Below are 16756 nucleotides of genomic sequence, written 5' to 3' on the forward strand. Positions count from 1 at the left end.
AAGCACTGCATAATATGTGTTATTTAATTACAAGTTATTATTAATATTAAGTGGATGAGCTTTCTAAAGAACTAAGGAGAGACATCATGCAATCCAAAGTCCCAAAAAGAAGAAAATCAGACTACCTGTCATTTAGAAAAATCTAAAAAAAAAATCTTTCAGGCATGTTTACTTGTGCCACTCAGTTGCAGAGAGTGTTAGATGGCACATGTAAAAGTCCATGAATTACAAATCCATTACCATAAAAGATAAGATGCAGGTTGTACCCAGGATTAATGTGTTTCATTGGTACACTAATTCATAACATCATTCAATGCCCTCGGTATCTTTTTTTAGTATTCAAGTCATTTTATTCTTTTTTTGTATATGTTCCTGTGGTGGTTAGCACCATACTGACATTCAAAGTAATATCTGTATATCTCAAACACATTCCTAACACTTCTAGTTAATTAATGGATCAATCCCTAAAAGAACGTTGTAAAAAGAGCAAAATGTAGTTTGCCACTTCTGGCCTCCTATCTGACAATTGCTTGAATACTGCCCTGACACAAGTATGAATCAAATTAATTCCAAACTCTATGTTGTCATAATTCCATGTTGTAGTAACAATTTTTTTCTAAAGTATGTAAAAGAAGAAGAAAGGCTACAATCACATTAAATACATAAACTATAGTTTCTTTATAAACATTACATATTGATATCCTTTATTATAGGCCACTTCCTCTACAACTTGGAGCTGTAAATGATTATCTAAACACAATAAGCCTGATTTACTGATAAAGTGATATGCACATGTTCACTGTGAACATCTAATCATATGCGGCAAATTCAAAAGCCAGAGCTTCTCCTTCACAGGAACAGCTGTTTGAAGTGATCCCAGCTCTTTATCTGTTTTTACCCTTTGGTAAATGCGTCCCAACATCTAAGAACAGCCATAAATGTACCCATAAGTTTTAGTTGGAAGAGAGATAAACAGCCTTTATGTAATTAGCATGTGAGACAGAGAAGGTCAGCGAGATGCTGGAAATCATCTTTTTATAGGGATTGACAACAGATCCTCCTATAAGCAATCTTTAGGAATCAGTAGTTTTCTGTTGAAAACAAAGTAATTTATCTTTTGTTTATAGCTTTTGTGTACCTGTGTGTGATATTTTGTATTAAAAAATGGCATCTGTCTACAATAGTCTTCTACATATCATAGACATTTTTTTCTTTTTGTATATTACAATTTCTATGTCAGGAAGATATTTAGCACATGTACCAGATTGCAAGGGAGTCCTTCAGTGTGAAGCCTGAAGGACCATGTGTAACGTAAAGAAGGAAACATCTCATCTACATATTTGGACACTGAAAAACACCTAAAGCACTAGATCAGGGGTGCTGTGCCCAAAACGTCGATTGTGATCTACTAGTCGATCACAAAGACAACACGAGTCGATCCCAGAGCCCTGCCTTACCCCTCCCTGCTGTTTACCAGCAGCCCTGCTGTACGCATTTAGGGATGCTGGGGATGTCATTCAGTGCATGAGAAGGCTCGTGTAACAGTGGGGAGAGGGGAGGGAGGCAGAAAGGGAGGCAGAGAGAGCGGGAGGGCAGTCTGAGGTGAGCAGTGCTGAGCAGCCAAGTCAGGTCAGGCTCGGTGTCCGGGTTCAATTACTGAGATACCTTTGTACAGATTAGCAGTTCATTTTCATGTACAGCATGTCATTCTTCTATGATAGGTGAACTGTAGCTTTCCTGTCACTATAGTCTTGTAGTGCAATGTCTGTGCAATGTTCTACCAATCATTAGCTTCAGTCACTTCTGCGTCATACTCGGTATTCATATAAATAAATATATGTTTAGCATTTTTATTGTTGGTAGATAATTTTGACTCAGTCATTTTAAAAGTAGCTTGCAAGCAAAAAAAAAAGTGTGGGCACCCCTGCACTAGATGCTTCCATGGTTATTCATCCTTTGACAGAAGTCTAACCCTCTATGACTCCTTATCCAGGCCAAGAAGGAGGGAACTCCTCGTTCTCAGGCTTCAATCACCTATATCCTTTGCTCAGTTACTCATTCCATGGGTTCGATTTTATTGGTAATATTATAGACCCCTGAATGCTCAGAATCATTTCTAAAAATATATTTTATCCAGAACATAAAACATTGAGTAGATCATATACAAATTAAAAAAAGTTACCTAATGCACTCATTGGTTGCCTAATAGCAGACCTCTTTGAGGTTTTTATGGATGTCTGTGTCCCTTGGGGAAGCACTCCTGAGTTGTTCTTATGACCAATGTCACCAGGAATGAAACCAAGGGTACACTGAAAATGTTGCCAATACAATATTATGAGAGGGGAAATCCTCAAATGGCAACTTTTAGGAGATTGTCCTTAGATTGTAACTATCCCTTAATGTTCAGTTTACAGGACACAAAAAAACTCCATTGTATTCACCCTTCACTATCTCATCCCAAATGATTTACCTTAGCAGCCTCTTTAAAATTACAGGGCACAAAACACAAATGAAAGAAATGCCTTTTCTGTTTAATGCTATTTAAAAGCATGCTTTTTGTTCTAGGTCAGTGAATCACAAAGTATTGAAGCAAGGAGGTCTCCGATTTCGCGGTGCCGATTCGATGGGCAGCACCAAATTTCTCTTCCAGAAGATTTACCTAATTAATTTAGCAGACAGCAACTATATCATAAAGCAGTATTTAAAAATTAAAGCTGGAGACTACATGGTTACTATGACTACAAAAAGGTTATATATGAAAGCACTAGTTTTACCCATACATATTTCCTATAGGTACGGGACCACTGGGATGACCTCTTCCCTTTTTATTCAATTCTAAGTGCTGCTGTCTGGAATAAAGTTAATGCATACTGACACGGGAGTGCAAGACAGTAAGGGTTGTTGGTTACTAAATGAGTAAAGTCTCCCCGCATAAAAAAAACACCCTCCACCCAGATCACTAGAGTGCAAGATTCTGCTGATTTATTCTGATTGTTCAGCTAGAACTAGAAGTCCCAGGAAAATTCCTACCCATAGTTGACACTGCTGTAACATGTTTATGTGTTGTCACAGGGTGATGCAGCCTCTTCCTTTATTAAGTTACTGATGCCCCTGGAGGAGGAGGCTGGCCCCTTTGCCCATCATAATCATAGCTGGCAATTTTTTTATTCTAGGCACTTTTGAGTTTACTTCCTCTTAAACTGCAGCATCATTTTTTTTAATATATCAACACAAATTCTGGGAACAAACCTGAAACAACATGCATAAACAACACACAGCAATTTTCAGTTTTAATGAAGATACAACTGGAAAGCACAAAAGTAAAAAGAAAACAAAACACTGTAATTAGTCGTAGCATTCCTCAAAGATGCTGAACAAAGGACAGAGGAAGTAAATCTGTGAAGGTAATTATACTCTATATGCGGATAGTGGAGCAGTTATTACTATTTACTGTTTGATGTTTGACCAAAGAAATTTAAGGCATTACATTTTGTACTCTAATCCAGAAAAAACACAATCATACTAAAAGGCATGGTAGCTATTACATGTAAAATATGTTGTTTCAGAAAATGTCTGTTGAAAGGGTAAATGTAGTTTCTTGTTAGAACGCCCACATCTTCCTCCTCCAGAACCTGTTAACTAACCAAATAACAAGAACCCTTTATTTTTCTGAATCTTCTGCTGTCAGCCAGGATCAATCTAGTGGGATGAAAATACAAATATATTAGCATTTATTTGTAATACTTAAAGTGGACTTAGCATTAAAATTAAAACTTTACAAGAACTGATAGAAAAGCATAACCAAAGCATGGATACTGTACATTTTAGTAAACATTATGTAACATTATTATAATGTCATTGTAACATATTTATTGGATCTCAGCTGACCTCACTCAATTATACAGTAAGGGTAAGTATACATGAACTGTTTACAAAACATTTAAATGCCCATGTTTGAAATTCACATTCATTCCAACAGACCAGTTCACACCAGAGTGTTGATGGGTAACGCATTTTTGAGCACTGAGGAAAATGCAATTTACAGGATTTGAAATGTTTTAAAAACTTCTAAATGCTATGAAGGCTTAATCTCCAAGGATTGCTTAATTCCCAGATGTCAGGCATGAATTTTACAAGTATGTTAATTTACATATGTTAATTTAAAAGCTGTTTTGTTTAAGAGGAGAGCAGACCATTGCTAATTTCAATCAGTACTTCATTCTACTAAACTCATCAGTCTTTTAAAATGCAGGGTTACAAAGTAGGTGATGGAGAAACAAAAAAATAAAGAAGTAAATGCAATCTTTTATGCCACCACCACTTTTAGTAAAAAAGCCTTGTTGTTTTGCAAGTTAGTAAACATGGTAAAATGTTTAGCATGAAAAAACATTTATTGTACTTTAAACTGTAACCCTAATCACACAAGCAACAATTTCTATTGACATTTTAAAAGGATCCACTGTCAAAGATAAACTGGAGCATATCTTTAAAGAACATGTTTAAAAGTAATGCAACACTTGAGATTTCTATACACTTTGCCTACCTTTATTCCTGTGCTGTTGAAACTTCTGTCTAAGCCGTTCATTTTCAAGTACATTCTGTTTAATAAGGTCCATTACAATGACTTCATTCTTTTGCTATACACAAAAAAATATTAAATTAACTGCATTGCTATCATTAACCCCAGGAACATTGAGGAGTAAACAAGCGAAAAAATGAAGTGTCTAAAAAACTGTGCTTTATTCTCGCTATCCTTGCTACTAATTAGGCTGTGCAGCCTACATGAGAAGAAACTGAAGAAAATAAATACAATTTTATAAATTTAATAATAAATTAAAAAAAAAAAAAAATCAGACGTGTCTGGAGGAGCTGCGGGGACAGGGTAAGTATTTTTTTCAGTTGTAATCAGATTGTCATACAATGTTGTATGACAATCGGATTCCTATATAACGCTCGTTTATATTTTTAGCCACCTTGACTTTAGTTCGGGGTAAACGATCGTAGCAAGTTCGCTTACCCCGAACCAAGGTCGGGTTAACCACCCAGGTGGTTAAAATACAAGCAGAATTTTCATTTTACACAGTGCACAGTTGTGTTTAATAGTTAGTTTTTTCATGTCTGTGTTATAACCCTTCTGCAATGTTCACAGCTAGTTAGAGTACAAAACTGTCTTCATGAAATCATCTCAAGAGTGAGCCATTTTTTATTTAGCCAGTTTGCCCTTTTAAAAACCCAATAAACTGAAGGAGGAATAAAAGTTACAGTAAACATCTCAATAAAGTTTCCAAACTGATGGAGTTTGCTCACATAATTTATCATTAATTTATCATTAAACACCAACTTTCTAAATATTCCAGTCACCTTCTTTATTGTAGAGGAGTGTTGCCTCTTCTTTACAGAAACTTTGTGATGTTGGCCAGGAATGTCAGATCTCTGAATACCTAAACCAAACAAAAACTCCTCATTGTTATGAAACAGTGCAGTTATGGTTTATAAATAGTTGTGGGCATAGTATTCTAACCATTTACATTCCAAATCAGGAAATATAAAACTTCCCTTGTTCTACGATTTCAATACCATTTTGTAAATAAATGACAGATTTTAAATTGCATAAGAACACCATGATCCTGCTTAAGTCAAACATAAAATTTTAATTGATCACTTTGTTTAAAAGAAAAAAAAAAGCTCCTGCCCCTAAATATTGAATAAAGGATTTGGTTGTGCTTCAAGGTGGTACGGAGCTGCTAAGTTGGAGTTCCACTTTATTTATCAGTGAAATTCATGTGTCAACATCTCTAGACTAAGAATGGTTGTCATTTCACCTCAGCCATGACCTAAAGCTGGACTTCAGGATCAATCCTCTATACATTAAAGTGTTTCCCTTTTCAGACACAGTAGAAATCAATGGGCAGAAATAGTATATGATAGTACCTGTAAAAACATAAGAAAGCAGCCGAGATTCTTACAAACATTGGATGCCAGGTGGAGGGTCCACTGAGAAAAGTATTTATTTATTTATTTTTTAACAAATTGGTTTAGCTAGTATCTATAGCAGTGCTTTTCAACTTTTTAACAAAGGTGAACCTATAAAATAATGTTGAGGTCTTATAGGTAATTCCTATATTTACTCTAACCATAGCTTACATATAGCCAGAAGGATATAAAGCTGAGTAACAATTAATGGTGTATATTAATATATGTTTAAACTACTTTGGAAAACACTGTTTGCTCTTGTATTTGTATGTATTGATAGATAAAATGGTCCCTAATGAGCTTTTTTCTACACTTTACATTTTTTAATCTTGTTATATCTTTTTAAATCTTATTGGTGTAACTACTTAAGCTCTTTTGTTGCAGATCTAATATAATTTAGATAAGCATTACATACATCACACTTTATTTCATTTGTAATTATGTGCAGCTCTCTAACCTACCATGTCCCAAGAATTTGTGTGTCTCCATTGCAATGGTTTTCGTCCCATAATCTGGCATGTGTACAGCGTTCGTCGTCCGAACGACCGTCCTGGCGGATCCACAGACAATGGTTGACGAACGATCGCAAAGCAAGTGAAGGGGGAGAGCGCGCAGCGGGGTGCCACTCCATCGTTCTCCCCCCTCCCCTCTCAATAGAGCAGAACGGTGCTGTATGTACACCACTCGTTCATGCATCGTGCAGTAGTTTGTCGTTGGAAAGGATCATGAAAGATTCTTTCCAATGACAATTATTGCACGTGTGTATGTAGCCTTAGGGAGCTAGGCGAAGGGCCCGCATGACTGATGGGGGAAGGCCTGAAGGTTATGTATGTGAGGGGGCGGAAGATGGCATGATGTTAAAGGTGTAAAGTGATAGGAAGAAAAATAAATACAATGGGTTGGAAATATGAAGCTATAAGGATGGAACAGGTGGGGGGAGGTCATAATTTTTGAAAAGTTTTGAGAGTGAAGATCCATTTTATTAGTGATGGAGGAGGTTGAAGCCATGTTGGACCTGCGGCGGTGGATAAAGGGCCGAACTGGTTGAAGGATTAGGTGGCCACGGTGATGCGAGGGACCCCTGGGGTTGCTTGTTCCGAAGGGTTATGGTCCCGCAGGTCTCAGGCCTCCAGAGAGCCTGAGCCCAGAGGTCCTCAGGGCTCGACGCCATCCGGGACCCTCCAGGGGAGCATGCGGCCTTACCTTCTTCCAGGAGTTGGGGAGTTCCGCAGGTGGAGGCCCAGCATGGAGAAGTATCGACAGCGGGCACTGGCCTTTCCCCTGCTGCGGCCAGCGGCCCTTCTGTGATGAGAAGGAGGGAATGGAGGGGTGGAGGAGTGAGTGATGGACCATTCTGAAGTGGACGGCAGGGAGCGTTAGAGATCTGAGTGGGGAATGCAGGTGCAAGTGGTCCGGTGGAGGGATGGACGGATGGGGTATGGCGGCATGCCGCAGGTATTGGATGGGGTGCAGGCCTTGTTACAGGAATCGATACAGGCAAAGGGTGGGGGGGGGGTGTCAGGGGGACATGCAAAGGAGGTAGGGTCTCGAGGCAGTGTGGGAGGTTTGGACATGGGGGAGGGAGCGACTGTTGGAGGGGCAAGCGACAAGGGGGGGGTTTGATTCCTATTGGCGAGACTGACGTGGAACACGGACTGAGCACCACTTCCATGACAGAATCGGATCAGGTTTTGTTAGAGCTGTTTCCAATTGTGCTGGCCGTTGAGTTATGGGGTTGTCATTTTGGTAACAAGTGGATTCGTTTTCATTTTGACAACTAGGTTGTGGTGCAAGCAATGAAAAATGGTCGGCGTCTCCATCACCGGTGATAAGCATGCTGGACAATCTGGTCTGGGGGGGGTTACCATACGTTTATTTGTGGCTGGTGCATATTCTGGGCAAATCTAATGTGGTGGCAGATGCTTTGTCTTGGTTGCAGTAGCAGAGGTTTCGGGAGCTGGCACCAGGGGCAGAGTGATTCAGAACTCCTTACCCTCAAGAATTGAGGAGACGCGACATAATCGTGATGTTGTTTCTTCAGCGGTCAGTAGCTAAGTCCACGTGGTCTACTTACACTAAGGTTTGTAAGGAATGGAGCTGATTTTCCGGTGAGTTTGGTGGGGCTCGACGGTGGAGGACTTTGCGTGTTTAGTTTGTGTTTTCTATGTAGGAATGTTGATCAAGGTGTGTCAGTTTTGGGTTTGAATAGGAAGATGGCCAGTTTGGCCTTTCGGTTTAAATGTTGGGGTATGCCCTTGTTTATGGTGAGACAGGTCTTAGGAGTTATTGGAAAGGTCGAGTGGCGATTGACGCTCAGCGTCCTGTAACCTTTACGCTGTTAAAGGCATTATAGGAACAGCTGGGGAGGATATATGTGTCGGAATATGAGGCGATATTGTTTAGAGTGGCTTTTGTGTTGGCTTTCTTTGGTGCTTTTAGGATCGGTGACATAAAATAGGATTACTTGAGGCTACGCACGGCTTTCCGAACATGGTGATAGTATCGTCCGAGATGGTGGCTAGGACAAGATGACGGATGGCGTCCTCGGTTAACAGGTTAAACAAGACCAGGACGAAGGTTAATAGGAAGGTTGGGAGGTTTATTTCGAGGAATGGTGGCATTGTGGTTCGCCATAGGGGATTGGAATCAGATTATCCAATAAATTTGTGCGGGGATGGCGTTCATCTAAATGTTGTAGGGATTGATTTATGGTGTTTGGGGCTGCAGGCCGGTATTCTTAGGACCCTGCGGTTGCGGAGGGGTGCACAATTGTAAGGTTTCACACTTCTGGCATGGTGGTGGTGGGAGATCCTCGGGGGACAGGGTGTGGTGGAGCTGATTGGTTTAAGTGTTGAAGTGGGGAGAGCCCTCTATGGGATGGGGTCTCCAAATGTTTAAAGGGGTTAAGAAGTGGTAAGGTGGGATGTTAGGCGTATTATTGTTGTTCCAGAGGCGGTGGAGTGGCGTCTGGGAGCCGTTGATTTATATCAATTAAAGGCTCATCCTGGGGTGAAACTGTACTGAAGGAGTTAATTCTCACTAGCACCTGCCACCTAAGGGAAGGGGTGTTTTTGTGGTGGAATCACACATTTGTTATTTGTTAATTGATACCTGGTAAAAATGTAAAATAAAAAGTCATTGCAATATATGTGGTGAGCATTGTAAAATAATAAACGGTCGTAGGGCCATTTTCACCATACCGCAGGTGTGTTTGTATTTATTTAAAGAAGGTTGTTGGGAGGGGTAAAAAAAGATGTGGTTTAGAATACCTCAGTCGAGTAATGATGGTGGGAAATTCTGGGGACAGGTGACAGAACTTGTTTTCTGTTCAATACAACTATATAATAGCCACTGTAGCTACAACATTTAAATGAATTTGTATGTAGCGATAGTGGGTGGGTACCAAAAAAAAATTACTCCACAGCTAGTAACACCCACTATTGGTGTCATGTTCATAAAAACATTATTCTTTTAGCCTGAAGAAGAGGGGCATAAACAAGACTGCTGTTAAGAAGCTGTGTGACAACTGGCTGTCACAGAGTTAGAAATGTAATTAATGCCACTGTCTCAGAGAGAATTTCTCATTATAACTACTAACCTAGGTAAGACCTTTAATGCAATGTTGATATAAATACACCATCTCTGTACTGTCCTCATTTAGATCAGTCTTGTCTTCATGCTTATGACAAATGCTCAAGTGTCACTAAAGTGTCACTTTTCAGCAGCCACTCAAATCACTGTAGCGTACCCTGCATGCTGCAATAGGTTCACACAATAGTATTTGTAACAACAGATAAACCTGGCATTTTAGAAAACATTGCCTTACCTGATGCAACTGAAAGTGTATCAGTATCATTTCTCTCAATACACTGAAGCATCTGGTTATTTCTTTTTATATCTTGTTTAATCAATAACTTTGTTTCTTTCTAGAAATACATACACAAAGTTGAAATACACAATCATCACAAATTTTAAATAAAGGGAAGAGATCAGGTTTAAAAACTAATCAGTGTTTTTGATTCTGTGGTTTACACTAGCCACATTACAATTAAATGTGTTATTTAGATTAAAAGGTCATTTTTATGTGTGGGGATCATTCTAGCCTTAGTAACTCTGGTTGGCATACACTGCAGACAATGAAGGATGGCAGACAAGAAAAACTTCCAAAACTAGGCACAATAACAATACTGACGATTTACTTTAACTTACTTAACTCACTTCACCCTGCTACACAGTTCTATTCAATATTCACACATTGTTGTTCTACAGCCTGAAATAAACATAACTAACACCCCTAGATACTGGACAAGACCAGATGGCTGCCATTTATGTGTTGGGTGCATGTGAAGGTGCAACAAGTGGTTTTCCATTACTGCAACAAAATGTTGTAAAGCGGGCTTGAATGCTTAGTTTTCCAAAGTGAAAGAAATTTTTAAACTTAATTAAACTTTGTTATCTGACTTCATTTTCTCACATTATTTACCTATAAACTGGATTTTTGTATAAAAGAAAAGAAATACACAGACTTTCTAAATATTACAACAACCTTCCTTGACGTAGATAATAGCTGCCTTTTCTTTACAGAAACTTTGTCATGCTGTCCATTATTATTAGAATTCAGGATACCTGAAAAGAAAACTCTAAACCATTAGAAACATTTTTATAAGTACTGTCAGCATAATTTTCAAAAAATCAATGGGAATAGCAAAACTTTTATTCTTTCTCCTTTACTATTAAAAATGGACAGAGATGGCCATACACTAGTTGATTTGTCCACATATAACAATCAGAGGCAGTATTGCTGTGCAGAATTAATCAGAACACCAGACAATCCTTTCAGCTCAGTAGCCAATGAAAGCATTGAGCTCCAAGCTGTTGCAATGGTACAAAATGTTTCACACCCCCACTGTATGACAACTACTATTATTTATCTCACGCCTTGTAGGTCCAAGGTGTCATGCTCCTTGGGACACATCCTCACCACAACCTGGGCTCAAAGGAGAATATTGCAGACAATGATGAGATGAAAAGGAAGAGAACCTGTGACTGGATAAACATTGCTTAAAAAGGGAAGTATTATATGTTGCATTTCTTCAGTGGGTAAACTTTAAAAGCAAGAACAAGCTGCACTATAGTATGTAATGTTAAGAAAAACACACATCTCTATACTATAGTAATTTTAGTGTCTTACCTGATTCAGCTGTATGCTTATTATTGTTACTTCTCTCAATGCACTGACGCATCTGGTCACTTCTCTTTACATCTTGAGTAAGCAGTAGCTGTGTCTCTTTCTAGGTATAGAAATAAATTGTTCACATACACCAATCCTATAAAGTGTAATTGTGAATATTGCAACTATGGCTTATATTTATCTGTAAAGTAGATTATGGATTGAAAAGTTATTTTATGTGTGGCTTTTACTGTGAGACTTACCAATAGATATCAGTGTTTCTCAACCAGGGTTACTCCAGGGGTTGCTAGGGGTTCCTTGAGCAATGTGCAGTTTGTGACTCTCAAGTCAGTTTAATTGATAGCAATGTTTTTAGGCTATCTGTAACAGAGATATTCTTCCCACTGATCACCACACTAATGTAATGTGAGCTGTAGATAGATAGATATAGATAGGAGTTCCCTGAAGATCTGAAAGTTATTTCAAGAGTTTCCCCTTATTAAAAAGTTTGAGAAACACTGATATGAACAGATGAAAGAGAATGATAAGAAATGGCGCACAATGAGTAGGTGTAATTAGCTAAAACTCACATGTTCCTGTTTCACTGAGATGTCCACAGCAAGGTCTATTATTTTATATATTTAATAAAAGGCACACAGGCAGGATTTTATTGTAAAAGGACTTTTCCTTCCCTAACTAGGTGTCTTTCCAGCAATATTACCGGGGCAGGGCTGGGGGGTATGTGGCCCCAGGGCCAACATTCTGAAACACTGCTGAATTTATCATTTTGTTGGAGTGAGCTATCAAGAACAACAATACTGATCAGGAACTAATTTTATATCTTCTGGATGTCCAACACAATGTGACTGCTATTAATACTGATCCAGCCCCAAAATATCCATGCTGGGGGATTGTCATATTATGTTTGTGACTTCATATTAAAAATGTAAAGCTGTTCATTCAATATGCAGCCAACTCCTCACCCATAAACTAATAAAACATAAATTCACAGTGTACTAAAAAATAAATCCAATAAAAAATATCTTAGAGTATTCTTATCTGCATACACTAATGTCATAATATTTCAAGTTGATTTCCAAAAGGTTTGACACTCTAAACCAGAATAAAAGTGGTCTAAATAATCTTCAACAAGTCATCATCAACAGCATATTCCCCCTGAGATGGGTTTTCACCATTTTACTGATTCTTTTACTTAAAATGGGTCAAAATGAACTCAATACATATGTTTTTAAAGAATTCAAAACTTACTTTGTGTCGCAGCCATACCGCCATATATAGGCAGAAAAAATCCCATTGCAAATATAGAAGAGGATAAAGAGGCCAAACTATGCGCTATAGCACGAATGGTAGAATGCATAAAAAAACCAAAGCATAATGAAAAATGCAGTAACACACAGACACGGATCATAATTACACTGTTAAATTATTACTGCACATCTCCAATGCTTCTGGAGTTACATTTGTTTATAATAAGTTTATCCCATTAGACTTAAAAAAATACTACCATATATACTCGAGTATAAACTAGGATTTATTTATTTTACCTGAAAATGCTATTAGAAAAAAGATCTGTCCTCATATAAAATGGTAAACAAGCTCTTGCCACATAGGACATTAAAGTATGTGACCCACTTTACATGAGGACACAGCACCATCTACTGATGGCCAATGATAATGCACAGAGGATCGTTTAAGAGCAAGCGCTCATCATAACCAACTGCAAAGTATACAATTTTTTACCCTGTAATGTGGGGAAGGGAGGTAAGAAGACTAAGCCCATGTGGTTTCAATTTGTTGCCCCCTTTAAGCAAAAATTTAAAAAAAAACACAACATGGATGTATTTATTATTTATTTTGGCATTTCAGTTGATTACTGTTAAATGTTGGCAGTGAGGGCCACATTTTGTGCCCATAGGTTTATACGCTGGCCTAATCTAGATAAGAAGGAGCCTTGATTTATATTTGAGTATATACAGTACATTTTCCCTAGCTCTTCATATTCTCTTTATATAACAAATCATTTGCTTGATCTTTTGGTGTTGTACTTCAGAAGAAAAAAACAAAAAGAAAATGCAATTGTAATCTCCATACCTTCTTTTTATTCTTTTTTTTAGGTCCCATGTAACCTTTGTCTCGATCATCAAAACCTGAGTTGCCTGCATACAAAAAAGTCACCACAATGCAAATATTCTCATAAAGTTAGAGAAGTTATAGTTTACATAAGGGAACCAAAAACAAACTCAGGATCACTTCACCCTAAAATACAATAGTCGTACACTCACCAAATCTATGGATGATTTGAGGATTGATATGAAATGATTGTAAAACATTAAAGCACATTTGTATTATTGCTAATAAATGGAAAGAACCCCATAGATGCATATAAAAGCACCTTCTGATCCCTGTCAGCTGTCTTATTGCGCAACACTAGGGTACTATGGGCCTGATTTGTTTTAAGCTCTCCAAGACTGGACAGAATACACTTTCACTGGTAAAACTGGGTGATCCAGCAAAAAAAGAAAAGTGTTCCTAAGACAATCTTACTGTTTGATTGGGCAGCCAAGTGGCAAATGTCATTTCATATAAATACCTTTAAAATTATGTACTTGGGAGCTAATAACACCATGCAATTCCAAGCTGCAATATCTAAAGCTAGTAAAGTACTTTCTTGTAATAAAAGAGGAATATACTGCAGAGATGGAGACATAATCCTGCCCCTGTACAAAGCATTGGTCAGACCACATCTGGAAAATGCCTTCCAGTTTTGGGCACAAGTTCACAAAAACGAAATTGTTGAATTGGAGAGAGTGCAGAGAAGGGCAACTAAACTAATAAAAGGAATGGAGGAGCTCAGCTATGAGGAGATATTATCTGAACTGAATCTATTCTCCCTTGGGAAGAGACGTTTAAGGGGACGTATGATCACCCTGTAAAAAAAAAATAAAGGGTCAATATAGAGAACTCTCTTCTCAAGTATTCACTTTGAGATCATTACAGAGCACAACAGGGCACTCTTTGCGTCTGGAGGAAAAGAAGTTTAAGCTCCGGATAAGGAAGGGATTCTTCACTGTAAGGTCTGTGAAAATGTGGAATCGGTTCCACCAGGAAGAAGTTTAAGCAACTACTATAGATTGCTTTAAGAAAAATCTGGATAGAAGCTAGAAGCACAGAATATAACTGGGTACTAAGGCTTTAAAGTAAAGATAGCAGAGACTGTTGATCCAGGGAACATCTGATTGCCTCATGGAATCAGGAAGGAATTTTTTTCCTGTTGATACAAATTGTACCAGGGTTTTTTTTGCCTTTCTCTGGCCCAACTATGTCTTACAGGGTTTTATATCTGGGATATGTTTATTTTCCTAGTGGTTGAACATGATGGACTTATGTCTTTTTTTCAACCTAACCTACTATGTAACTATTTGCTCTCTAGCAAATGTTACAAATGTTTTCAGTCCTGGACCAGATCCATTCCAGGTTTGCTGGATCATCCAGGTTCACTGATGAAAGTGTATCCTCTACAACCTTGGAGAGCTTTTATAAATCAGGCCCTATGAATCTGTAAGTTCTCCTTATGTTGGAGGGGGTTTTCTCCATGCATCTGCTTTCCTCTCACATTTAGAAAAAATCACACTGATAAATTGTCTTCCTCTACAATTCGCTCTAAACTTTATTAGGGGCATTAGATTTTAAGATCTGAGGGACAGTTACTTACACAGCTATGAACTCATTATATACATAAATAACAATATGTTACAAATCTCTTCTATTAAAAACTTACTTTTCAATATGCCAATATTTGGATATGGCTTGACGCATCCTCTCCCCCCATGATAGGTCATTGTATTGTGTGATGGAAGAAGGGAAGTGAGTATATTTGCTCCACAATTCAATATCCAGATTTTTCAGGGGATCAACACATATGTACATTTCCCTCTGGATCCCATTCCACTGGAATGCCTATGCCTGGCTTACACCTTATGGCATGGGGTATAAATGTACTAACGCTAAGGAGACGCTGGGTGCCCAGCCATAGTCACTTCACAATTACAGGAGGCCTTGGTGACCGCCAATTTATCTGCACCAAAATAAGCTGAGAAAAACACAGTAAAGGCATTTCTTGCTTTTCTAATGGCTCATTACTTGTGTGTGACCCCTGCAAGCAGAGCATCTCTTAGCCCCATTACCATGGCCTATCCAGTGTATATATATATACATATATCAGTAATAGATGAGACACGTGTCTCCTGAAGCCCCTCTGCTGTGTGCTGAACATTGTGACGTCACAGGTGTCGCCCCCTATCAGGTGCCCTATGTGCCCATACACCCCTGTCATGTCCCCTATATAATAATATATAATGGCCGAGCACAGCACTCACCCTTTCCGGCGGCCCTGCTACTCCTCTGCCTCGAGACTTTGGGCAGACACAGAATGGGGATCACAGGCGATGTTGCAGTCACTGGAGGTCGGGTGGCTTTCTTCTCCCTCACTCCGTGCCCATCTTTGTCCATCCCCCGCCTTCTTGTCACCTCCACCCATGCAGAGTCAGTCTTCTTCTTCGTCTTCTTCTTCCCGGAGGTTTCCTTCATCTTGCCGGTGACCACATCAGACAGCTTCTCCTCACGGGTTTAACCTCTGAGAACAGCGCCGTGTGAATGACCGACAACAGCGCCACCCTCTGGCCGTGAGACTAAGGAAGCAGTGTCTTCTGGATGAAGAAAGAACAACACCATCCTCTTACCCCGTGCATGAGAGAGAACAGCCGCTTTAAGTCATGTGTCTAGGAAAGGACAGCGCCACCTTCTGGTCGGGTGACTGTGAGAACTCCTGCATCCTCCAGTAAAGTGACCTGTACAAAATTGTCCCCTCAGTGGGTGTTCTTTGAGAGCAGAGATACTGCTTTGGAGCTATTTACCTCTTTAGGTTTTTTTTTTTTTTGTTCTTTTTTAATTTCACAGGAAGTTTTAAAAAGTTGTTACACGCAATGCCTCTTTTGCACCACAACATACCCTCAGTGTTGCAAGTTCAATGAGGTCACCCTGCATTCTTCATTTATCAAAAAACCTAATACAGGTAATCCCCGAGTTAAGGACATCTGACTTTCAGACGACTCCTAGATACAAACGGAGCTTCCCTGCTCCCTCATGTGCAGGATGGAGGCTTGGAGGGGGGGGGGGGGCGGTTTGCATAACATGCAGATAAAATATTTTGCTAATCACAGGTTGTGGGTGATGCTATAAACTGAGCTCTTTCTGCAGCGTCTTGTAACTCCTTAATGACCAAGACAAACTCCGCAGTTGTTGCTTTTTGCATATCAAAGCACAGCTTGCTCAAGAAGTTAATGAATGTCCTTGTCTCTTGCATTAGTTGATGATGCAGTTAATGCAGAGATCGCTAAAGAATGAGTATACCCACAGCAGTGTTTGCCAACTGAATAGTGAGTATCAATGCCAGAATAGGTAGAGGTAGCAACCTTTACATCTGGATCTTCTTAGTCCATGTCTGGGTACCTGGCTTTTTCTAAGAATAGAAATATAAATGATATTATTGGCTGGCTGAATTCCAGGTTGTCTTTTCCAACTTGTGGCAGTTTT

The 16756-nt window shown here is 39.0% G+C and overlaps 1 protein-coding gene across 1 annotated transcript; it reads right to left on the reverse strand.

Annotated features, from left to right (window-relative positions):
- Positions 1-3277: 3277 nt before the first annotated feature.
- On the reverse strand, positions 3278-15888 carry LOC140322046 (uncharacterized). The gene is made up of 8 exons (XM_072398698.1): positions 15541-15888; positions 13256-13320; positions 11165-11264; positions 10520-10599; positions 9800-9899; positions 5362-5441; positions 4544-4637; positions 3278-3699 (listed from the first exon to the last, which is right to left on the reverse strand). Exons 1-8 carry the CDS (start codon positions 15749-15751, stop codon positions 3695-3697), a joined length of 735 nt encoding a protein of 244 aa, XP_072254799.1. The 5' UTR covers positions 15752-15888; the 3' UTR covers positions 3278-3694.
- Between the last annotated feature and the right edge of the window lie 868 nt (positions 15889-16756).

The sequence above is a fragment of the Pyxicephalus adspersus genome, chromosome 2, assembly GCF_032062135.1.
Source record: "Pyxicephalus adspersus chromosome 2, UCB_Pads_2.0, whole genome shotgun sequence".
Taxonomy (NCBI): domain Eukaryota; kingdom Metazoa; phylum Chordata; class Amphibia; order Anura; family Pyxicephalidae; genus Pyxicephalus; species Pyxicephalus adspersus.

Excerpts from the sequence above, each read along its gene's own strand:
- LOC140322046 (XM_072398698.1), bottom strand. The coding sequence starts at position 15,751 with ATGAAGGAAACCTCCGGGAAGAAGAAGACGAAGAAGAAGACTGACTCT. Across the intron at positions 11,265-13,255 it reads AAAAAAAGAATAAAAAGAAG|AAAGAGACACAGCTACTGCT; the intron begins GTATGGAGATTA and ends TTCTATACCTAG. Across the intron at positions 9,900-10,519 it reads TATTATCTACGTCAAGGAAG|AAAGAAACAAAGTTATTGAT; the intron begins GTTGTTGTAATA and ends ATGTATTTCTAG.